General features: G+C 40.7%; 1 protein-coding gene across 8 annotated transcripts in view; it reads left to right on the plus strand.

The window, feature by feature from the left end:
- Positions 1–1096: 1096 nt before the first annotated feature.
- ADAM22 (ADAM metallopeptidase domain 22) overlaps positions 1097–24186 on the plus strand; it is a 226012-nt gene continuing 202922 nt past the window's right edge. For 5 of the 8 annotated variants that reach the window (XM_053672803.1, XM_053672805.1, XM_053672797.1 and 2 more), the window contains exons 1-2: positions 1097–1704; positions 2157–2317. In XM_053672803.1, the coding sequence (XP_053528778.1) occupies positions 1623–1704; positions 2157–2317 (243 nt within the window). In that variant the 5' untranslated portion in view covers positions 1097–1622. The remainder of the gene's footprint in view (positions 1705–2156; positions 2318–24186) is intronic. The other 3 variants (XM_053672804.1, XM_053672798.1, XM_053672800.1) reach the window with 1 other exon arrangement.

A 24186-nucleotide genomic window follows, 5' to 3' on the forward strand; every position in this document is an offset into this window, starting at 1 on the left:
AAAAAAAAAGAAAGAAAATTCCTCTAGTAAAGGAGAAAACATCTCCAAAGGGCATTATGTGGAAGACTGTTCTGTATGTCTCACAGGACAAGAACCAGGACTGAGGTTACACAAGCACAGGTCCAACCAGGGAAATATGGGCAAAGACCCAGATCTGAAAGCAGGAGATCCGGGCTACTTCATTACTAGCCATGTGATCTTGGGGAGTCATTTACATTCTTAAATCTAATGTCTCACAGAACTTTCTGCAATGATAGAAATGTTCAATATTTTTGCTGTACAGAACAGTAACTATTCACCACGGGTATCTTATTTAGCACTTGAAATGTGGCTAATGTGACTTAGGAACTGAATTTTAAATTTTAATTAATTTAAATTGCTATATGTGGCTAGTGGTTACAGTATTTGAAAGGCACAGGGCTCTAAGCCTTAACTTCCTCTTCTCTGATATGGGAATAATAATACTTATCCAGTTGTTGACCTAAGGTTAACATGACTATATATGTGACCTCTGAGAAATTATGCAGTCTTACTACACAAGGGCTAATTCTGTTGACAGTTATTTTGTTATTGTCTTATCCTCAAGAGTTTCTAATATTTGGAATTAAAAAGAAAAATGACATAAGCAGCTGAGAAAGTAGAGTTTCCCAAGTGTGGATTTCAAATACAGGTTTGAAACAGACAGATACTAGAGAAAGGACAAAACACCCTGGAGAGCTGAGTTAAATCCACCACATCCTTCAGGTGCCTGTGTAGACCACCTTCAGCAGGCTCTCCCTGCCTCCTCCTGGCTGAGTTAATAACCCTCCTCTAGCTTTACCAGAACTCCAGTCACACTGCATGGAATAAAACGGTGTTTACTCAACTATGTCTGAGAGCAGGTGCCTCTTATGCTAGTGTTATCCACAGTTGTGTCTTCTGTGCCTAGTTGACTGCCAGGCACATAGTCAGTTCTCAGTCAATACTTGTTTAGTGATTAACTTGTCATGTACTCTTGACGGTGTAATTCCCTGATAATAATTAACTATTACATTTGTAGGAAACATTAATACAGTTCTTTGTGGATCAGGTGGATGAATACCGGCTCCAGCAGACGCATGTTTGGGTATCCTCGGTGCCAAGAGGCCTGCCAGAGATGACCTCTCTTTCTTCCTCCCTTTTTCTCCCTCCCGTCTTCAGGCTGTGGACGACCTCACGGTTACAACAGTCAGCCCCTTGGTAGAGAAGAACAGGATGCGAGAGAGAACTACATTTCCCGGCGACTCTGGTGCGCGCGCACTGGGCGCGAGTGCACCGGGTGCTCGCTCCCAGCAGAGCGCTCCTCACCCACTGGAGCCTTTCCCAAGGATGAGGTGGGAGGCGCTAGAAACCACTTAGCTACATCCAACCGCCCAATGCAGCACTGGCTCTCTCCCCCCCGCCAGCGGAAGCGCCCGCGGAGCACAATGCAGCACTGAGGCAGCGCGGCGGTGGAGGCTGCAGCGCCACGGCCGCCGCAGCACCGGCCGGGGCTGGGAGGGGGTGGCCCAGGCGAACCGGGGGAAGCTGGGCGAGGGAGCCAGACCAGCTGGCCGGGCATGAGGAGCTGAGCGTCTCCAGCGAAGCGGACTGACGGTAGCACTATGCAGGCAACGGCTGCGTCCGTGTCCTTGTTGCTGCTCTGCGCACTGGGGACCTGCCCCCCGGCGCGCTGCGGCCGGGCAGGTAAGTTCGCCACTGTCTGTGGCTTGGGGACGTACCATTTGCTGGGAATCTCTTTAGCCTTCAAGCGCATTGCAAAGGCGCATCCCCATTTCGGAGTGCGCGTGGAGATTTTTTTATTTAGAAGGGTGGTGAGAAGTGGAGCACAAATACGTGTGGGGGCGCGCGGATGCAGTAGAAGCCTTCGGTCAAATGTCTGTTTTTCTTTTGAAGAGGAGACACGCGGAGGCTGGGAAAGGGGTGCTCAGCTTCTGGGCCCCGATCCTGGATGCTCTCAGAGGAGCTGGTCCAAGGCTTTCCGACTGGTGTCTGTGTCCTTCCCAGATGGGGTCCAGGAGGGAGGGGGCGGTGGAATTTTCAGAGGGGAGGGGTCGCACCGCAGGACTGACTAGTGTGAGTCAGGGTCATTATTTTCCGCTCCTCTCTCCGTTCCCTCCTTCCCGTCCTGCCTGGAGGAGACGCCTCGTTGACGGAGCCGGGGAGGAGGAACGAAAACCGCTTCCTGGAGCGCCAGAGCATCGTGCCACTCCGGCTCATCTACCGCTCTGGCGGCGAAGATGAAACTGGGCACGACGTGCTGAACACACGGGTGCGGGGCGACCCCGGCAGCGCTCAGGTGAGAGGCGCGGTGGCAGAGGGTGGTCCTCCGTGCTGCCGGGCTCACCGGCCGACTCCGCGGTTGCTTTCGGTTGCCCTGGAGATGCAGTGTCTTAGGTGAAATGAGCGCAATCCTAATGCTAGTCCTGCAGAGCGCTCCCTGTGCAAAAAGAACGGAAAGGGGGACAAAACCCCCAAACCACCACAGACCAAGGACTTTGCTCGAGAGGAGTTTGTGCAGGATGCCTCTAGCAGTGCGTCAGCTGAGCAAAAGGGCGGAGACCCTCTCACTTCTTTCTAGCAAAAGCAGGTCCATGCATGGGCCAGAAGGGTAATATCTGGATAGAATTTTGAGTCATTATGGTTGTGGTTGTTGTAATGCTCAAAGACTTTATAAGTGATTTAAACCACACTCGGTACTGTTAAAAAATTGGAAAAACCCACCGAGACATCTCTACCTAAACCCGAACTATAAAAATAAGCTGAACTGCAAGGGTATCATCTCACTCAGTATGTGGGCACCAGAGAAGTCCACCTCCCCGCTTTCTTCATTGGTAGCGGCTTAGTGTAATTAGGGCCATGTTATTTATTGGGCATTTGTAAATTATGTTTTTAAAAATTTAAGTTTTATTAATTACCAGTACTTAGATCAACATCACACATCCACAAATATGCCTGAAAATTATTTTGAATTTACTGGTTAATTTCAGTAAATATTTGGGCCTCTATAAACTTTTTTTTGAATTTACATACATCAGTCTGGCATACAGTTCACCTACTTGTAAGTGCATATTAAGATACAGCTCGTTCATGTAGCTGAAAATTTGTAAACTTAATTAAAGCAAACTTATCATTTATCTGTATGGGTAAAATAAAAATAGAGAAATACTATTTAAATTTGTATTTGTAGCCCAACATTAAAATTTTAATGTAAGTGAGGAATTAATTTCAAGAGCTATAGTAATAGTCACCAAAGTTAGATTATTGTAGTAAAAATCTAATATGCCAAGCCTTTAATGACAGATGCCATTATTTGAATTAATGTTTGGTACATACCTACTTTCCTTTTTTTATTTTAACTTGTCTCCATCGTAAAACTGAAAAAAGCAGGGGGTACTGTCTTATTATCCAAAAATATTAGAATTAATTCTATAGAGGAATAAATTTCAAACACATGCAAAAGTAGAATGTTGTAGTGAAGCTCAAGCTTCAACAATTAACAACTCATATTAATTACCAATTAATCAACTCAATTACCAATCTTGTTGTACCTATAGCCTACCTAGTTACTTCCTGTTTCTATATTATTTTAAAGCAAATCATATTATTTTATTTACAAAAATTTCACTATGCATCTCTAAGAGATACGGATTCTTTTAAAAATGTAACCACATTATATCTAATATATAAATATATATTAAGTATATACATATGTTAAATACATAAATATATGTAAATGTAATACATATATTTAAGTTTATTTGATTCAGGAACCAAATAATGTCTTCTGACTAATTAGTGGGATTTTAAAAAATTTTTAGTTGTTGTTCCAGTACAGTTTTCTGCCTTTTACTCCCATCCCACCCCTGCAGTCCTCCCCAGTTTGTTTGTTTTTTAAGTCTTTTAAATGTAAAGTTTCCCACCTCTTTGTTTTTGCTTGCAATTTAGTCACTGAAGACATGGGGTCTTTCATCCTTCAGAGTTTCCCATAGTGTGAATTTTTGCTGATGTAGCCAGTGCTTTCAGACAAATCACAGAGACTTTCTTGGAGAGGAAACAAGACAGAAGGAAGTCGAGACGTAAAAAAAGAAAACTGCAGGATTGAGTCTGGAAATGCCCAGTCTCTCTGCCTTGTACTGGTAATGTCTGCAGGGATCTCTGCCATTCTCTTGTTTGGGAAAGACCACCACTTTTGGCAAACAGACCAGTCCTCCCTCTTTCTTCCTTATTTATGGAGCTCTGCTTCTGCAGTTCTTGGGTTTTTAGGCGTCTCCACTTGGAGTAGAAGACACCTTGGGCTCCTGCAGCTTCTGTTTTCTGCAGCAATAAACCTCAGAATTGAGAAGAACCACTCTGACTTTTGGGGAGGTGTGAATGAATTGATAGGATTTAGGTTAAACAGTATGAGCTGAATATTCATTCAAGTCAGAAATGAAAGTGAAGATACTGTCTTGTCATCGAAGTAATTATTGCGGGAAGTCATCTCAGTGCCTGGCACAGAGTTCACACAGTAGTACATCCGATTGGATGTCCGCATCTCCTGGGGAGCCTTTGCAGCTTACGGTGCTCCTTGGACTGTGGTTAGAAATCGTTAATACGAGGACTGGATCTGGCTGAGCCGTAAAGACCTACTCGCCATATACCACCTTGTCCTACAGTTAGTAAACTAAGGAGTTTTCCTGCATTCTGGCATTTCTCGTTCCCTCAGGAGCTGTAATTCAACCTGGAAACATATTGATTGTACAGGGGCAGGCAAAAGCAGGTTTACAGTTGTGAGTCTGCGAAACAGAGTTTATTCTTGTTTTATTATGTAATTATTGTATTATTTGTATTACAACTGTAAACCTATTTTTGCCCACCCCTATCTATGGCCCTTGTTATTTCTTTGGTAATTGAATAGATATAATTTATGGCATCTTAGCTACCCATAGACATTTTTAGCTAATTTCTTTCTACTTCAGAAATAAAATTAGGATGATTTTCTGTCACCTGACAAACCATATATTTATTTGTTGGTTTGTTTATTTAAAGGCATTTTTTAAAAAGATTTTATTTATTTATTTTTAGGGAGAGGAGAAGGGTGGGGAAAAGAGAGGGAAAGAAACATTTATGTGCAAGAGAAACAACTTCTATTGATCAGTTGGCTCTCATATACCCCCAACCAGGGCATGTGCCCTGACTGGGACTTGATCCCGTGACCTTTTGATTTAGAGGACAACACCCAACCCACTGAGCCACAATAGTCAGGGCTAAAGGCATATATATACTTGAGGTCCTTTTGGGTACCAAGTTTAGTGCACAGCCGTAGGGATTTAAAGAGTAAAGACTTAGTTTTGGCCTTTAAGGGGTTTACAGACAAGTAGGAAGATGGATGGGTAAAGAAGCAGTTACATTCTGCCCGTCTGTGTGATTTTCTGGAGGTGATCACACAAAGCTGTGGAAGTAGTGAAGACCTATTATTCAACCCAGGTGAGCGGTCAGGATGGACTCTCTGGAGGAGGTGCTGTGGGAGCTGTGTTTTGAGAGTGAGTAGGACTTGACCAGATTAAAGGGAGAGGACTGGAGTATCAAAGCCAAGGGGCAGCAAGTCATAGGCATGGGGGAGTCAGGACACGTGTTTGTTAACCTCAAATAGTTAGGATGGAAGGGAGACATGAGACAAAACAGGAAAGCGGAGAGAAGTTGCAGCACCTTCATGATTCGCTGGGGAAATTGGCATTTGTCCTGAAGGCAATCTAAGGATTTCATAAGGAGAGTTAATTTACCAGATTTCTGTTTTCGTGGGATAATCTTAGTTGTTAGAAATGAATAGTTTTCATTTTAAAGAGTAAGCGAATGGGGTCGTTTCCTTTGATTCATAGGTAAATGCCAATTCACCTACTCATTAAGCCTCATAAGAGCTTATTTTCTAAGTGGACTGAAAATATTGTATAAATGAATTAATATTTATAAGGCACTTAGAACAATGCTGGGCATACTGTAAACACTATATCGTTTTTTCTTAAATGACAAATTCCCTTGGGCTACTTGAATACTATTTAGCAGTTTTATGGCATCACTTTAATGCAAAAAACGGTGCCTTCATTACCTGAGTTGAACACATTCCCAGGAGTAAGCTACACATTATTCAAATTTACGTAACTAAGTGGAGTCTAACATCAGGAGAGATGGGGGAGACCTTAAAGGTCATCTAGACTAATTCAGATGTTACTTCTCCCCTGGTAAGATTAAGCCATGACCCAGAGTAAGAAAACCAGCCATGTCTTACTCAGTGTTTCAGAAAGCTCACAAGAACTGTGATGATATAACACATTTTAATTTTACTCTTTGTGTGTTCTTGTTTCATTTTTATCACTAAATAGAACAGAACATGTATTTTTTTTAGTTCTGTGGAAATCCTGGCAATTTAGTGTGAAATAATAATTCAGTTGCTATGAGTCCATTTTGCAAAAGATTGTTTTACTACATGAGCAGTTACTTGAATTCATACTTTATATTTATCCCAAGTGGGATGATCAGCCCTTACTAATAGTGAATTGTGCCATAAAGTCCTGGAAATAATAGTCAGTGACTTCGTGTTTGATTGTGGGTAACCTTGCTATCCTCCAGGTCGTCTGCCTAGTCTGAAGTAATTTCAGTCCTGCAAAGTAGCACTCAACTACAATATTCAAAAATTTCAGTGTGTTTTTTTCTGACTTGAAATTCTTTGTGCTGAAAGAATGTATGTTTGCAGATAAAAGGATACAACATATTTTTAACTCGACACCCACATGGGCAAGATATCACCTACTGAGCCTCAGTGTGGTTTGATGCTGCTAATCATGAAATTGCTATTTCTAAGAATAAACACCTTAATGGTTACTCCTTTTTTGCTAGCCATGCGTGACAGATTTCTGTAGCATTGCAGAGAGGTTATTTGGTGATTTATTTTGTTGTATTGTCACCTCATAAATGTTCAATAGTTTGTTCTTCACCCGGTGATTACATTTCTCTACAAATAGCAGATTTCTTTTTTCTTTTTTTGGGTCAGATGTCTTTGTTGTCAGTGAATAGATGGGCTACTTATTTCTCTCTTTCCCTGGAAAGTGTTGGAGCTTCTCGAGTAGTCATTCAGGTGCCAAGAACGTAGACCTGCGCTTTGTCATAGTTTGGATAATCACTAATGAATGGGGGAAGTGCAAGATGGCAGCAAGATGGCAAGCAGTAGGAGTGCTCCACTTCTCTGATGATATTTATACATATGCCTAAGCATGGATGAGCTGTACTTACAATTGTGCTGTTTCACTTGGGAGCACTGAGTCAGCTTGGTGGTAAATTGTCTGCAGTGCTGCTTCCCTGGCGGAAAAGGGCTCCTAGGAATTACAGTTTTAGAAGTATTTTGCAAGGATAGCACAGACCTTGTTTTTTCTTAATGTGCATTTGTTAGACCTGAGTAGCTCAATATTGATAAAGTTTTGCCACCAGTCAGATCTTGGTTCTGCTGCTATAAAGAGGAAGGAGGCATTTCTTAATGTGCTTTTATTCTACCAACCTTCTCATACCAATTAAATAGTTCAAAGAAAATGAAATTGGACATTGTAGGAGTTTCCCTCAAATCTTCTCTTTACTCTCTGAGTTCCCAATTTGCAAATATTTCTTTTGAGCATCTTTGAAGTTCTGCCTAATCTTTTACTGTGTACAGAAAGAACCTGTCTTTCAGAGGTTCTTTATACCTACGCTTGAAAATTATGAATTACTCTAAGAGTTTATGGGTTGATACAATTTTTTAGTTTTATTTGCTTTCTTAGTTTCAAAGAATACCAAGTGCTTTATCATTTTTAACGGCTCTATCCCTTCCTTAAAACCCATGGAGGGGGCTGCTGTCTTGCTGAGACACACGGAGAGCAGGAATCTGTGAGGTTTGTCCTGATCAGTAGCTTCCGCAGGGCTCACATAGGGCCACATTTATCATTCAGTGTCATTGATAAGCCCTAAAGGGGGAAAAGATGCTAATATAAGGAGTGGGGAGAGCCGAAGAAGAGGAGGAAAGCTTGAAGAGAATAGTGAGAAGGAGGCAGGAGAGAGAAATCAGGAAAAGGAAAAATACTCTTAATAGCATTATCCTAAATGTTCTAGTATGTACTAAAATACGTAATCTACAATAATTTATGTGGTTACTTTTTATGCACCAGATTTTTGGGGGGGACTTGATGTATGTAAACTCATTGCATCTTCACAAGAATCATGTGACAGGTGATACTTGTAAGCTGCAAAATCACAAAGCTGGTAGGGAGCTGAGGGGCCACTCGAACCCAGGCACTTCGGCTCCACTGCCCTGCCTGTGTGCCCTGTAGCTATCCACCGCACTAAACTGGCCTCATGGTAGAAGACCACCAGCATTTCTTTAGATGTTATTCAGTAACACTGGGGTCAAAGATTTTTCTCTTTTTTTTTTAATATTTCATTTTTTAGAGACACATGGAAGGGAGGGAGAAAGAGTGGGAGAGAAACATCAGTGTGTGGTTGCCTCTTGCGTGCCCCCTACTGGGGACCTGGCCTGCAACCCAGGTACGTGTCCTGATTGGGAATCGAACCAAGAGGTCTCCCTCCTGGCTAACTTCTTCCAGCGGTGGATTGATGCCATTTTAGCGTTTCTGTTCTTTTCTAAAAATGGGTATAATTTGTACTTCTATCATAGATAATCTTTTAAGCACAGGAAATATCTGAATCCTTATCTAAATGACAGAAGAGAGTATCTGCACCCTGAGTATTTGTTGGAGTTTAGTTTGCCAGAAATTCACTTTAAAGAAACGAATTATGGAGACTTAGCTTCTATTCCTCCACAGTGTCCTAGCCTCACCTCCTGAGATCCTGGATGGGGTATTTTAACAAACTATTGAAATGATCCCTGAAAGTATAGTCTTCTGATAGGGGCATTTTAAAAAATCTCCCCAGTGGATTCCAGTTTGTACCTAGGGCTGAGGAGCTCAGTGTATTAAGATTTAAGGGACTTTTCTTTTCTTAAATCTCTTTGGATCTTAAGTTAGTCACAAGAGTTTGATATCTGAATTGGTATCAGTCTTCTCAATCACTTCCTTGACCTCTTCAATCATCCACCAGGGTTTTTCCAGTGGATATTTTGAAGGACATTGTAAGAGGAACCAGTTACAGCATTAATCCAAGTCTTGGAGAATATCACACATGATGTCTCATCAGAACCAAGAGGAGACATTTGTGCTGTACCTGTGTTTTCCTTTTTTGAGTTGGATGCCAGAAGTTTGGAGGCAAATTGTGCCCTTCTGCAAAGTGAAACTCACAGCGTGAATTTTCATAGCAGCTTCATAACTGGCCTATCAGCGTGCTCCTTGTCATCATTCCCATTTCTACTCAAAAGTCATTGGAGATATCTCTTTCTTTAAAAGATTTTATGTATTTATTTTAGAGGCATGGGGAAGGTAGGGAGAAAGAGGAAATGAAACATCAATGTGTGGTTGCTTCTAGCACACCCCATACGGGGGACCTGGCCTGCAACCCAGGCATGTACCCCAACTGGGAATCAAGCGGGCGACACTGTGGTTTGCAGGCCTGTGCTCAATCCACTGAGCTACACCAGCCAGGTGGAGATATCTCTTGATTGGTGAGATTTATCAGTCTTGGAAGTCAGAACTGTGCACATCTTCATATGCATGTTGGACTTAGATTAAAATAAATATTCAGGATAAAAGAAAATTGATCTCAGAGAGCTTCCCTCTGTCCATTTTTCAAAGATCAGATCCCAGACCTGGTGGACCCCCCGAGAAACAACGACTTTCCCCCCCCCCCAAAAAAAAAAAATAAAAAATAAAAATAAAAAAAATAAAGTAGTCACTCCTCACCCCCTGTGTATAGCTTCACATTCCTCTGTTGCCTTGTAACACTTGTTAGCATTTGACATTCTTTTCTTTTTTTTTTTTCTTTTAGATTTTATTTATTTATCTTTAGAGGGGAAGGGAAGGAGAGAAGGAGAGAAATATCAATGTATGGTTGCCTCTCATGTGTCCCCTGCTGGGCATTGGCCTGCAACCCCGGCATGTTCTCTGACTGGGAATCGAACTGTGATCATCTGGTTCGCTGGCCTGCACTCAATCCACTGAACTACACCAGCCATGGCTGACATTCTTTTCAATGGTTGATATGTTTCTTGTCTTTCTTCCAGTGTGCCACCACTGGAATGTAGACTATGAGAATAGTGATCTGCTCTTTTCATTCCTGGCACGTCCCCGTCATGTAGTACAGTCGTTGGTACTGAGTAGATGTTTAATAAATATTTATTAAAGTAATGAATTTTCCTTCTACTCCAATTTTCTCATCTACGTAAAAGTTTTATTTTGTCTTGTAATTGTCCATATAAACAATCTGAAATCCTTTTTGGAACAAGGCGGAGTTCTAAATGAATAAATGCACGAATAATTTTAGTCTTTTAAAATATTGAATTTCTAGCCCCCTTTGATAATAACAGTTATTTTACACATAATTAAATAGAGTTCAGTGTGCTTCATGTTAAAAAATAGAAATACTTATGGTTGTGAATGAGGGCAGGTGGGGCCTGGGTGAAAAAGGTGAAGGGGTTAAGAAGTATAAATTGGTAGTTACAGGATAGTCACAGGGATGTAAATTACAGTATAGGGAGTAGAGTCAATAACATTGTAATAACTCTGTGTGGTTCCAGGTGGGTACTTGAAATATGGGGAGGACCACTTTGTAAAATATATGATTGCCTAACCATTCTGCTGCATACCTGAAGCTAATACAAAGTGATACTGAATGTAAACTGTAATTAAAAATAAAATCAAAGTTAAAAATAGAAATATATAAATATAGACACTTCTTATATAAAAACTGAGTTTAGACTTCTAGGTGTTTTTTACTTCTAATATCATCATTTGAGGTGCTTTTAAGATATAAGTCTGTTTTCTCCAGACTATTATACATAACTTCATTTTGAAAATAAAATTTAAAAAATTCTGTAACAAAATTCAGAAATATCAGCAGTTATAACTGGAGAGAGAATAAAGGATTTAATCTCTTGCCCCCACCCCCCACTCCCCTTCCTTGCTTTATAATCTATTAGTTGTTTATATTGAAGAAAATTTTCAGAATCATACTTATCAGCAAGGGTAAATCAACATTTTTCTTCTCCTTTTTAAAAATTAATTTTGCACCAGGAGATTTCTAGCACTTAGCAGTAGTTGCCCTTTTGTTGCATTTTTATGATCCCAAGTAAAGGACATCAGATAAGTTTTTGGAGATGGAAAATCGATGATGCTTTTCCAGTCAGGCCTCAAGAGCTTGTGTTTTGCAAGTGTTTTTAAAGTTTGCTACCTAAGGCAGAACTGGTTGACAGTTTTTCTTTTTCCTTTTGATTTTTATTGAATCTATCGGGTGAAAGTTAATAAAATTATATAGGTTTCAAGTGTGTGGCTTTATGCCACCTGTACATCGTACTGTGTGTTCGCCATCCCAAGTCTCTGTCACCATTTGTCCCCCTTTCCCTCTGGTGACCGCCATGCTGTTGTCTGTGGGCTGACAGTTTTCTCAGACCGCCTATGCTCCTTGGCACTGGGCTCATGTCTCTAACCTTGCTGATTAGTTGGTTATTAATTAATTAATTTATTTATTCAGTTTGTCTTTTCAGTAGGCTTGCCTTCATTTCCTTCACTGGTGAGGTCAGGATATTGGGGTCAGGCTTATACACACGATTTGCTGGTACTGGCCATCGGTTAAGCTTTTCTCCAAGTGCGATTTCTTCCCTTGGACTAGAGAGCAATGTGCTGCAGAAAGAGCTGCCACTTCACAGAATCTGATTCTGCAGATTTCCACAGACTCTCTAGCGGATTTTTAACGTCCTTGGAGTATACTCTCAGGGGTCTGGCCAGGAGCCCAGCCGTAGATCTCAGCGGGTATACGTAGCCATTGAGATTATGCATGTACTATTTATTATATTATAGCTAAATCAGCTGCACAGAATCATAAAACGTGAGACCAGTTTCACAGTCCTGAATCAGAACTTTCATCCTACATGGCTTTTTTTAAAAAAAACTTACTTTCTCATGAAAGTACCTTTAAACTTGGACAGATATTGATTGGTAAGACAGTGGGGGAAATTCAAGAGGTGTTCAGTGTCAGCAAAGGTGAAGCTCTTTTTGCCTGATGAGGGTATTTCAGACCATGCTGTACGGCAATTTTTGTTGCTTCTCAGGACCCTCTAGGATAAAAATGGGAGCAGAATATTGGTGCTGAGATACTAAGAATTCTCATTTAATTTAATTTCTGAGGTAAGTTGAGCATGATGTTCCTAGAGTTCTTAATGATCTTGCATAGACAATGTTCTCTCATATTTAATGAAGGAAAAGTACTATTCATAACTTAACCATTTTTTTCTAATTTTTAAATTTTTATTGATTTGAGAGAGAGAGAGAGAGAAATTTGTTGTTCCACTTATTCATGCACTGATTGGTTGATTCTTGTATGTTCCCTGACCAGGGATCCAACCCACAACGTTGGTGTATCAGCCAACTCAGCTACCTGGCCAGGACCCTGTCGTTTCTTTCCATTTGCCATTTTCCTGTGAACTTAACCTTGTTCTGTTCACTTTCCTTGTGACCCACTCTTCTGTCAAGTGTCTTTTTTTTTCTTACCAGTAAAAAACAAGTCTCTGAAAGGTTATTTACATTCAGTGCTGGGGACCAACCCTGCCGCATGTTGCTGTACTTATTTTGGGATTTGGAGAATGTGTAATAATTCAACAAGCTTTACCTTTTGCTGCTTACCTTTAAGCCTGTGTGTGTATGTGTGTGTGTGTGTGTGTGTGTGTGTGTGTGTGTCTTCTTTTTCCTTTTTGTTTCTTTTGTTCCCCTTAAATTGTCTCCATTCATTCTCCTCTTTGGGTACAGATTCAAGTGTCCCTTCTGCTCTTCACTGCTGAATGATCACCTTTCTAAAGTCATTTTCCTCGTTTGCATTGCTCATAACCCCCTAGATTTAAGCACTGAATTATAGGCTCAGTTTGCCCTTCACACTTGCTGAGCCTGTCACTTCTCAAAAAGTCTTTCAGGATGAACCATTGCCACATCGCTGCAGGATTCACACAGTATTAAGGAATGATGAGGCACTTTTATCCGTATACTGGAAATAAAATTGCCTCATAGGCTTGTCATAAAATTGTCCCTGCCTATGTGTGTGTTGGTGTGCGTTGGCAGGTGGGGATTAAAGCAGGGATGACTTGGGTGTGTTAATAGAAGGTGTCCCCAAGAATTAGACTAGAATTCCGGGCTAAAGCTGTCATTTGTCTCCACCATCATTTGTTCAGTGTTTAGCCCTGCATCTGATGCGTTGTTGATGCTTGGCAAATATTTGCGGTCTGCCTCTGTTTCAATCTTCTGTCTCAAAGATGCAGAAAAAAAAAGTTCTGTGGCCATTTATGTTACTGACATTATATATTTTGGGTATGTTTCTAACAGTTGCAGTACTTCTTCCCTCTGGATTATTAAAGACTTTTGTTGGGTGGGTTCAAGAGGAGGGTGAGCCTCCTTCCACATTTGTGCCTTCTCTCCGACCCCTTTCTTACTGTTCCGCTACATGTATTCTTGCCGGCCCAGCACAGCCGCCCTGGATATAATAGCACATGTCCTATGAGAGTCCTACCCCTGTGAGTCTCTGGACTGAAGTAGCTGTCCCTCTTGCTTCAGGTTTGAGTCGGGGTTTATTAGGAGAGGCAGGGCTGGAATGATGAAGAGAGGGAACACTGGAGAGAGCAGTGGGAATTCGGACGGTGATTGGCACACCTTCATTCTACCATGTAGAGCGGCCTTGCTGTCTCCTTCCTGCCTTCGTCACTGTGACAGAATCACTCATGTCAGTGTACAGCCCTGTCTCTCCCAACAAAAATAAGTCTAAGCTGTCTAACCTTTGTGTGTGACTTTATTCGCCAGATTTTGCCATTTGCTGCCTGGAGCTGTATTTTCTTTAAGATAGTGATGTGTGTCTTCTGGGACAGTGACATACAGTATTTTTGATGGAAATGAACTCATATGACATATTCAGCCGAGGAGGTCCCTTGATATTTGTTCTTGGGACTTTTTGTCCCCTTTAACCGTAGCCTTGAACTGAGGACAACATCCTTTTTTTTATTTTTATTTTTTATAGACAAATTCCAGATGCATTCTTGTCTAATATTGCTTTATTTTTTTTCCCAATTTTTACCTCTCTCATGGGGACTAACGAGTTAGTATAAAATATTTACGCTTTTGGTTTGTTAGGTGGTAGATATTGCCCATTTAGTACTGTTACTCCATGAACTCTCCATGCCCTGAAAGGCCGTGCATCTGTTTAAAATCAGAAAGAACAGGAGCATGGTCCCTCTAGAACAGGTAGAGATGGGGAGGACGGCCCTCTGAGCTGTTTTCAAGCATATATGTCTCCGTGTGAATAAAGGATCTGAATACAGGCTCAATATGAGAAAAGAACGTAAGCGCTGGTGGTGGAAGGAGTTTCCACCAAAGTGTTGAGCTCTAGAAGCTGGTTCCCGGAAATGACTCCAGCTGACCTAGTATAATCTCAGGAACAAAGTAATTCATATTTTAATTATTTATGTAATTGGTTTTTCTAAGAACTTTATTGAAATATGATTTGCATGTCATAGAATTTATCTACTTAAGGAGAGTATACAATTCAGAGTTTATTAGTATATTCGAACAGTGGTGCTCTTACCGCCACCACAAGTTTAAAACATTTCCATCACTGCAAAGTGATGCACATTCCCCCATCTGTCCTGTACTGCCTACCCCCAAACCCAGCCCTAGGCTACCACTGACCTACTTTTGCCCCCAGAGATTCGCCCATTCCGTACACTTCCTATTCAAGGAATCTTGCACTGTGTGCTCTTTTTTAACTGGCTTTTTTCATGTAGCATAATGTTTTCATGGTTTACTTAAGTTGTAGCATGCGTTATTACCTCATTCCTTTTTATTGCTGAATGATACCCCATTATTTATCCATTCACTTTGATGGATATTTGTTTTACTTTTTCACTTTTGGGGGATTTTGCGTAATGCTCTTACAAATACTTGTGTAAAAGTTTTTGTGTAAACATGAAAACACACACACCCCGAAGAACAAAGCAGATTGTTATGAAACAATCCTTTTATTTTTAATACATGCAGCAGTATACTTTTCACTGTACTCTGTTCTTTGTCTTGTTCTAAAAATCCTGGCTGTGGTACATACACTAAAGTGATTTCTGAGTCCTGTATAAGGAAGGGGTCATGGTCTGACATAGGGTTTTAAACATTGTCTTACAGGATTCCTGACAGATGGGCCTTGGTGCTATGAAGCAGCTCCTCCGTTGGCAGCTCTGGGAAAAGACTTTAGAAAGTTGGGTTGACGGGTGCCTGCTGGAAGCTTGCAGCCATTAGTTTTTGTTTCCTGTGCTTTTCCTGGCACCAGTACTAGAGATATCTCCATGGTTATGTTAATTCATCTCTTACCTGTTACGCAGCATCGATGAAATCGGCCCTATGAAGGTGCTTGCGAGAATTTTTTTAGGACAACTTTTATTTTCACAGTTGTAAAATGTTTATGTTTTGAAATGGTTTGAACATACAGAAAAGTAGAATAATAGGACAAACACTCTTGTGCTGACCATCCAGAGTCAACACAGTTTGGCAGTTCTGTTTTTTTTAAAGATGTAAAATTATAGATTTAGTTGATACTCTTCCTTCCTTTCATTTCTCCTCCCTTCCTAGAGGGAATTACCTTGCAATTGGTGTCATCTTTCTTGGCTTTGTCTCCATACTTTTACTACATAAATATTTCCATAAATAATTGAACTATTTTGTGTGTTTTTAAAATGCACATATTTGGTATCATGTAGATACTTTGGCCACTTCTAAAATTTGATTTTCAGTCTTTTATGTTGATACAGGTAAAAGAATTGAATTCATCCTTTTTTATTGCTGTCTGGTTTTCCATTTCATAAACCTACCATTTATTTATTTTCCCTTTAATGAAATTTATAGATTATTTTTCAATATTTGCTGTTATAGTGTATGCCATTGATATATACATGTGTGTGTCTTTCTGTGGGGCATATGTTTAGAAGTGAAATACCAATTTACATCCTACCAGCAGTGCATGAGAATTTCTGTGTATCCCCATCTTCATCATCATTTAGAATTACAGGACTTTAAAATCTCTAAAAATATTATGGGTGAAATGGTGTTTAACTATTTTACTTTCCATTTCTCTGATGACTAATGAAATACAGCACCTTTGGTGATTATATTTCTCTTTAAATGACCTAAATACATACGTACTTTCTCAATTTTTCTAGTGGGATATTTGTCTTTTTTTGATTGATTTATAGGCATTTTATATATATTATGGATTCTGTTCTATTATTAGTTACCTCTGTTGCAAATACTTTAACAATTTTTTGTGGCTTATCTATTCATTCTCCCAGTATTGTTTGCTGTGGAAGATTGAAAAATGTTTTTGATATCACCCATATCAACCCTTTTCTTCATGATTCTTTTTATGTTTGTGTATTACTTTATTATTGGAGAATGTGCTAGTTTTGTAATATTTATACATCTTGATTTTTAGTAAAACAAACCCCTGATGTAGTCGTCTTCTTTTAAAAAAGTGTTATAGGGTAATGATTAAGAGTTAGAATACCTGGAATGAGACTTCATGGATTCAAAGCCCACCTTTGCCCCTAACTAACTGTGGGAACTTGGCACACACTTAACTTCTCTAATCCTGAGTTTTTATACCAATGAAATAGCAATAAGAATAATACCCAGTTTAGACATTGTTGTGAGGACCGAAGGGGAGATGATATGCATAAAGCTTGTAGCTGAGCATTTGGCATAGAAGTTATACATGCTGAGCAACAAGGGTTAGCTGGGTTTTTTTTTTTTTTAGCTTCCATAACAACCATTTCTTGGTATAAAACAAATACCAAGAAATGATAAGTATCTTGGCATATAATTTTGTCTGTACACAAATCACTGGATTTCTCTGATTTTACAAGAGCTGTGATTCACATCCAGTGTTCCAGGAGGTAGAAAAACTTGGACCCTGGTGCTAATTCTGAGTTCCAACTTTTTTCTCACTGTGGTCTTTTCAGGAATCCAGCAAACCAGGTCGTTCTTCTTTCTTCCCCCCTGCACCTCCCCACATAGTTCAGATGTTAGGTGGGATTTTATTTTTTAGTGGCATGAGTAACCCTGCAGCTCCTTTGCGTTGGGATGGGAAGCACCGCAGTGTGAGCTAAAATCTCTCGAATCTGTGTCCTGCACAGGGCTTTTCCCAGCAGGGAGGTGAGGAGCAGAAAGGAGAGCAGGTCTCCAGGAGGTTACGAGGCAGCCAGGTGAAAGGTTGAACTCAGAGTTCCCAAACTAGGCTGGGTTTAGAGTCTGTACTTTTAACTGGATTAAAGGATAAGATGCTCTATTTTAATATCTTACTTTAGTTTTTTTTTAAACATGTTTTATCTGAAGTATTTCAAAATGTAAACTTCTGAAGGAACAGACACTTGAGGAAGAAAAGCCTCCCACATTTTGTAGATGACGGCAGCTGTTATAACTAAACCTGTTCCTCCTTGGTGACAGCTGAGACCGCCTTGCATTTGAAATACATTTGTTACAACAGTATTGATTTTAAGTAGTTTTTAAAATAACAGCTTTATTGAAGTATGGTTTATGTACCCCAAAATTACACTTCAAGTGTACAATTCATTGGCTTTTCATATAGCTTTTAATAAAACTTTCAGTCATTCTTCATTATCTGTTTTTTTCCCTTCTGTTTTGCTCTTTCCTTTTTTATCATTCTGTGGTTTTTGCTGCCATTGTAAACTGGGTGTGATTATAAGTTCATTTGCCGAGTTTCTTGCTGAGACAGCTCTGGACCCAGTATTCAAATGTAGCCTGAAGTTCAATGGAAGAACTTCCATTTTTTCATAGAGGATTCCCGTATTTAATAAATATTTCAACACTTAATCAATCAACCATGTGTTCCTGAATTTCCAACAGTTTTCAGCAGTCTTTCCAAAATCTGTTATTCCAAAATTAATTGTTTGTGTTATTTCTCTTTCTCGAGAAATAATTAGCTCAGAAGACGTCCGTATGCTTTTATTTTAGTATCATATGCTCACTAGAGGAAGTGTTGAGGAAGAGAGGAGCTCCAAGAAGAGATATTATTGTGGCTGGGGTACGAGTGGTGTGTCTGTATGGAGTCTGCCCCGAGCATCCCGCTCCCACAGGGCCACTGGGTCGCTGTAGTCCTCACCTTTCGCTTGGCGAGAGAAGCAGCTCTACTTGTCTCTGCATCTTCTGGCCCTTGCGCTGTTGGGTATTTTAGTTATGTTCGAGCAATTAATCATGCCTTTTTATAGCTCCTGTACTCTGCAGAGTGTTTTCACTAGAACTAGAGGTTCTGGATTTCTCTTTTTGTCATGCTATCTTTGAATAATGAGGGAATGGAAAAGATTGCAAATGTTTAATAGACTTTAATTCTTGTATCTTTTCTTGTGAAGGTTAAGCTTACCAGTTCTGCAATTAAAATTTTTCCAGTGAAGACCGAGTGACTGTTTTGGGTGACACTAACCTTGTGTGTGTGTGTGTGTGTGTGTAATTATTTTTTGTGATTTGATTTGTGAACCGACACGCAAAAGTTCACTCTAAACATATTTATTGAAGGGCTCTTGGAATATATAAGTGACTAAAAAACTCCAAAATGTCTTCTTCGTGCGGCTTATGTTCTAGTAGATAGACAAAAACATAACACCACAACTTACACGGCATATTGGAAGGTAGTGAGTACTATGGAAAGAAAGGAAAAATACAGCAAGGCAATTGGTCATTGGGAGTAAAAGGGGGATGTAGAGAGCCTAGGTTGTATTTAATAGGGTGGTTTGTAAGGACTCACAGAAGAGGAGACATTGGGAAAAACCTTGAAAGAAGTGGGGAGTGAAGAACCAGGCAGATTTCTGGGGAGGAGCATTGCAGGGTTCGAGAACAGCCAGCACTGTGACCCCAAGCTCGATAGCGTGTTTATCGAGCGTGAGTAACAAGGCTACTGCTCCAAACAAGGTGGGTGACAGATGGTCTCACTGAAAACTGCACTGAGGGGAGTATTTGGAATTACTCATACTGCCAGTATTTTCAGTTTCATTCTGTATTCTCGAAGGGTTGCATTATCCCGTTGAAGAAGACCATATAGACTTTCACCGTGGTGGCTGAATGTAATCTATCCCCCCAACTCCTCAAGATATAATGCATTTGGATTCTTCTTTGCAAGACAGAATTGCTGCCATGCACTTAAATGTACTTTTAGTTTATGTTTAGTGTGCACAGGGCTATGGATCACTCCAGTTGCAGGATGTATTATCCTATGTGGGTGGTAGATAATTTTAGTGCTAGCCTGCCAGAAAGCTTACAAAGTAGCAAATAGTTTCTATTGTGCCTACAGATGAAAGGCATACTTCCAAGTCTACTTTCAACATATATTGTTTCACAAATGGGAGAAGTAGGCCTAAATTGCATTAAGAAAGTTTTGTTAGCTATTTAAGAGGGAAAATAAGATGATTCAGCATCAGGACAGACTTCATGTAGGGGTTGATGAACTGTTGCAAGAGTTTATCAAATAGGCTCAACACTCATTTTTTCAAAATGGTTTTGACCAGATGTTTGTTTCCTCATAGGTGGGAAATGAAACACGTAACTCACTGCAGTTCCTTAAGCTCAAAGTTCCGTTCCGAACTTTTCCACCTGAACTACATGTAGGTGGAATACAGTGAGGGCAGGAACACAGGTTAAAAGTTTTTAAGGAGAATCTGTGAAAGGCATACGCTGACGACAATTATACTATGCATAACAATGATAGTGCTTGTAGGCACTAGAGACCTAACGAAGAAAACCAGCTTTATTATGGTTTTATCCCTGAGAAGTCTTTCTAGTTTTTGGATAATTACAATTTGAAAAATTGCTTTTGTTCATATTACTGTGAAATAACAGTTGTCAGATTGGTTTTACTCTTTTTTTTTTTTTAGATTTTATTTATTTATCTTTAGAGGGGAAGGAAAGGAAAGAGGGAGAGAAATATCATTGTGTGGTTGCCTCTCCTGTGTCCCCTTCTGGGAACTGGCCTGCAGGGAACCGGTCTGCAACCCAGGCATGTGCCCAGACTGGGAATCAAACCGCGACCCTTGGCTCACAGGCCCGTACTCAATCCACTGAGCTACACCAGCCGGGGCTTGCTTTACATTTTTAAGTGAGCACATACTTCATGCCAAGGGAGGCACTACCTGTTGGGAATATGGAGGCACTTGGTGCAGAGTCAAGAGTGGAGGGTGGTGTGGTTGTAAGACGGGGACCTCAGAGAGGGAGCGTGACAGAGGGATCATCCTCTGGAAGTGAAAAGGGGCAAAGCAAGAACAATTCTGACGCCCGGATGTAACTCAGTTCTGCTCCCACGTGCTCAGACTCCTGCTGCTCATGTGGTACAATAAGAAACAGCATGCTTTACATGTAATCAGTCTTCCCAGCAAACCTCAGACGTTGCTACCGTTGTTCCATTTACCAAACACCTAAACTTGTCCAAGATTGTTCATTTTGGGAAGGGAGGGTAGAAGAATATGAAACAGGAAATTTGGCTCTAGAATCTGGAGCCTTAGCCACTACCCCCTGCAGCTTTTAATAAGTAACTACGCACATTTTTGAAGCAGGGGGAAAACTCTTTAGGACAATACAGTTTGTACTGGATTATAGTACTGCCTCGTGTGGTGGTAACACGTCTTTCCAGACGGTAACCATGGGTGGGCAATACAGAGTGGGCTCTGGTTCTCACGGAGTCCTGTGTATATGGTAGGGTTCAGGGCCTGGCAGTGTAGTGAAGATGGTGGAGCATGCAGGGAGGGCCGGAGAGGACACAGAGGATGGCAGTTTGCTGAGGATGCTGGTCCAGGGAATGTTTTAGTCAGGAGACCTTGCCCAGGAGGCAGCTTCCCAGAAACTCGGTGGGGGGTAGTTCAGAGCAACTACCTACACACTTCTCAGAAGTGAATAAATTCTCCCAGGGTATCATTTAATTGAAAAGTGAACTCTGTGTTACTTCAAAGTATTCATTTGCTTCAGAGCAACGGGAAGTGGAAAATTACCAAAATGTACAGAAAGAATGACTGTGCCCAGCCCTTTTCCTTTGTAAAAAAGAACCAGGATGTCTTAGGAACCCTTTCTGTAAGTAACCCAGCACGTGCAATGCAGGGAGGCCTCATTAAAATCTCTGATTTGCCCCCAGGGGAGGCAACGCCTAGAGAGTTTGGTTTATTCAGCTTTGCATCAAAACACATCAACAGCATACGGGCCTGGGTCATGCATGGAACACTGAAACCAGCTTCGTGCTCCCGTGTGCGAGCTCCTTTGTTAAAGCCCAGCTGAAGCAGAGGGAGGGACGAATGGCTCTAATTTAGCTAGCGGCTCCCAAGCCCCACCCCCCTGCACTAAGGGGGCCAGAGTGCCATGTGATTCTATTTACTTATTCTTTCCATCAGCCTTTTACAGGAAATTGTTACTACCACGAACCGAGCTCGTGTCAGTGAAGAAAAGAGTAGTAAGACTAGGGGTTTATATTCAGACATGATCATCAAAATACTTAGAAATCTCCGAAGTAATGGGTTTTTCTTGGCCGAAGATGTATTTCACAGCTAAAGGGCAGTCTACATTTGATTCCGACCTTACCTCACTAGACTCCGTTAGCTTGTCCCAGGTCTAGAAGATACTTTAGTGATGACCTGTGTCCTGTCTCCCTCTTTTCCAGCTGCAGTTATTCCTTCTAGTCAGGCTTTTCAGACTTGGAATGGCCAGCGCTACCGTGTTAGCTTGTTTCTAGAGCAATTACTTTCCAGGGTACGGTGGGCTACAAGCTTTCCATGCCGTACTGTATACACACTTGTGCAGACACCCCTTTACTTACTGGATGTACAGTGGATATTGTGACTTGATTTGTTGACTTTTCTGTCTCTCCTAATAATAGTATCCCTTAGAAGTTCCTGCTTTCAGAGGTTATTTGTGGTCAATGTATTTTTAAAAGGCATATCCCTCTAATAGGGAAATTGTTTAGTGGTAAGGATTAAGTGGCAGACTGGTCTATTTATTGCAGGAGCTAATAGTGACTAGTGCCAATAAATAATAGAGGTATAAGTAAAAGTAACTCCTAGAGTTTCCTTCATTATTCTTGCTCACTGCCCAAATGCACATAGAAGCCAGTACTATTACATTGGCTTTTGAGAAAAGAATTTCTTCTGACCAGCAAGGAGAAAGGAGGCAAGGCTCAGATCTGTCTCCCCAGTGGAGGGCTTAGGGTGGAATTCTGGGGTGAGGAAAGGATGGGCAGTATGTGGAGGCGCTGGTGGGCAGGTTTCAGCTGGAATGGAATTTGACCATTTATGGGGAGGGAGGGTACAGAGCTTCTGCTCCAGATCCTCCTGGACAACGGACCTTTCATTTCTGAAAGGAGTCTGGTGATGATCGAGTCTGGTCAAGTCTCATGTCTTTGATTCTGTTGTGCGGAGGCTGTGATTCCGAGTATTACTTGGGGTCAAAAATTTATTCTCTGCACATGCTAAGACCGCCTGACCTGTGGTTTTGTTCTGGTGTCTTTGAAAAACAACTCAGTATCTGGTTAGAAACAGGATAAGACCAGTCTGAGCTGGTTCGCAGTTACACTTTTATCCAATAGAATAATTTCATTACTTGGCTACTTCTTAGACTTTTCTTACTAAGCTGTTTGAAAATTGTCTCATTTAATTTCTTTAGATTCAGACGTTTTTAAAGTCAGTATCCCAGAAAGACTATCCACCAAGATATATGTAATGCAGCACTTATAACATAATTTTTCTTATTGAGTATTTGAATTTTTTCATAAATGTGTGCCATGAATGGATTCTTTGAGTTTTCCTGTAATTTAAGGGGAAAGGGTTACCCTTCAAAGAAGCCTGGAGACACCATCTGGTGGTATGTGGGAGTCCATCAGTTTAAGAATTTGGGGGGCAGATTCATGTCATATGTATATTGTTAATCCTAACCTGAGGATATGTTTATTGATTTTAGAAAGAAAGAAGTTTGGGGCTAGGGGTGGTGGGAGAGACAGAGAGAGATGAAGAGAAAGAAAGAAAGAGAGAGAGAAAGAAACATTGATGAATTGCCTCCCATACACACCCCAGTTGGGCATCAGACCCACAACCTAGGTACGTGCCATGACAAGGAATCAGACAGGAAGCTCTGTGGTGCACTGGATGGTGCTCCGACCAACTGAGCAACCTGACCAGGGCAGATTCATGTCATATGGAACCTCTGTAGCAGATTCTTGCTATGTTCTAGCCTACAGATGTACTGAAAGATTCTATGGTTATGAGACGTGGTTTCCTCAGAGATGGCTGGTAATTTGTTCTCTCTCTATAATACACATGTCTATTCCATTCTTCCCTTCGTAATTATGGTAATTAAGATAACTAGTTTGTTCTTTCTGCCAATTTTTATTTTAGTTACTTGGGAAATAACAACAATGACAACAACAAGAAAATATTTTTGGAGGGGTTTGCGATTCTGGAATTCTCTTATTTTGTGTCCCAATAAATAATGCCTTTGGGAGATGACTGTCAAATTAGAGATGAAAAACCATCTTTTGAATATCCTTGATGTTAGAGACTTACTATCTTTTTCCCCTTCTTTTAAGGAGGAACTTTGCTCTTTTAATATTTTACTTAGATTTTTCCTTGACTATGTTCTTGGAAAACATTTGGATAGCTGAGATAGTAAAGAACAAGTCTGATTCTTTTAGAGTTCAGTGTGTATATTACGTATGTGTATATGTATAGGTATTATGCATGCATGAACAGAAAATCTAGAATTATGTAGTTTTAGCCTTTAGTTCTAGGAGAGAAAAGGCCTTTTTACCCTACGTAAATTCATTTCTCAAAGATAGTTCTATAGAATCTTATGTGCCAACTGTTCATTGTGGGATGTTTTTTTATTCAGTGTTATTTCGGATTTCTTTTTTCTTCAAACGCTTGGAGCTGGCCCTTTGGTGGCAGTGAGCCTTAACTGTCAGATGTCTCTAACATCTATATAAGGAAGATGAAGCAAAGCAAGC

Source organism: Artibeus jamaicensis, unplaced genomic scaffold (genome assembly GCF_021234435.1).
Source record: "Artibeus jamaicensis isolate MK-2021 breed Jamaican fruit bat unplaced genomic scaffold, CSHL_Jam_final contig_787, whole genome shotgun sequence".
In the NCBI taxonomy this organism is placed as follows: domain Eukaryota; kingdom Metazoa; phylum Chordata; class Mammalia; order Chiroptera; family Phyllostomidae; genus Artibeus; species Artibeus jamaicensis.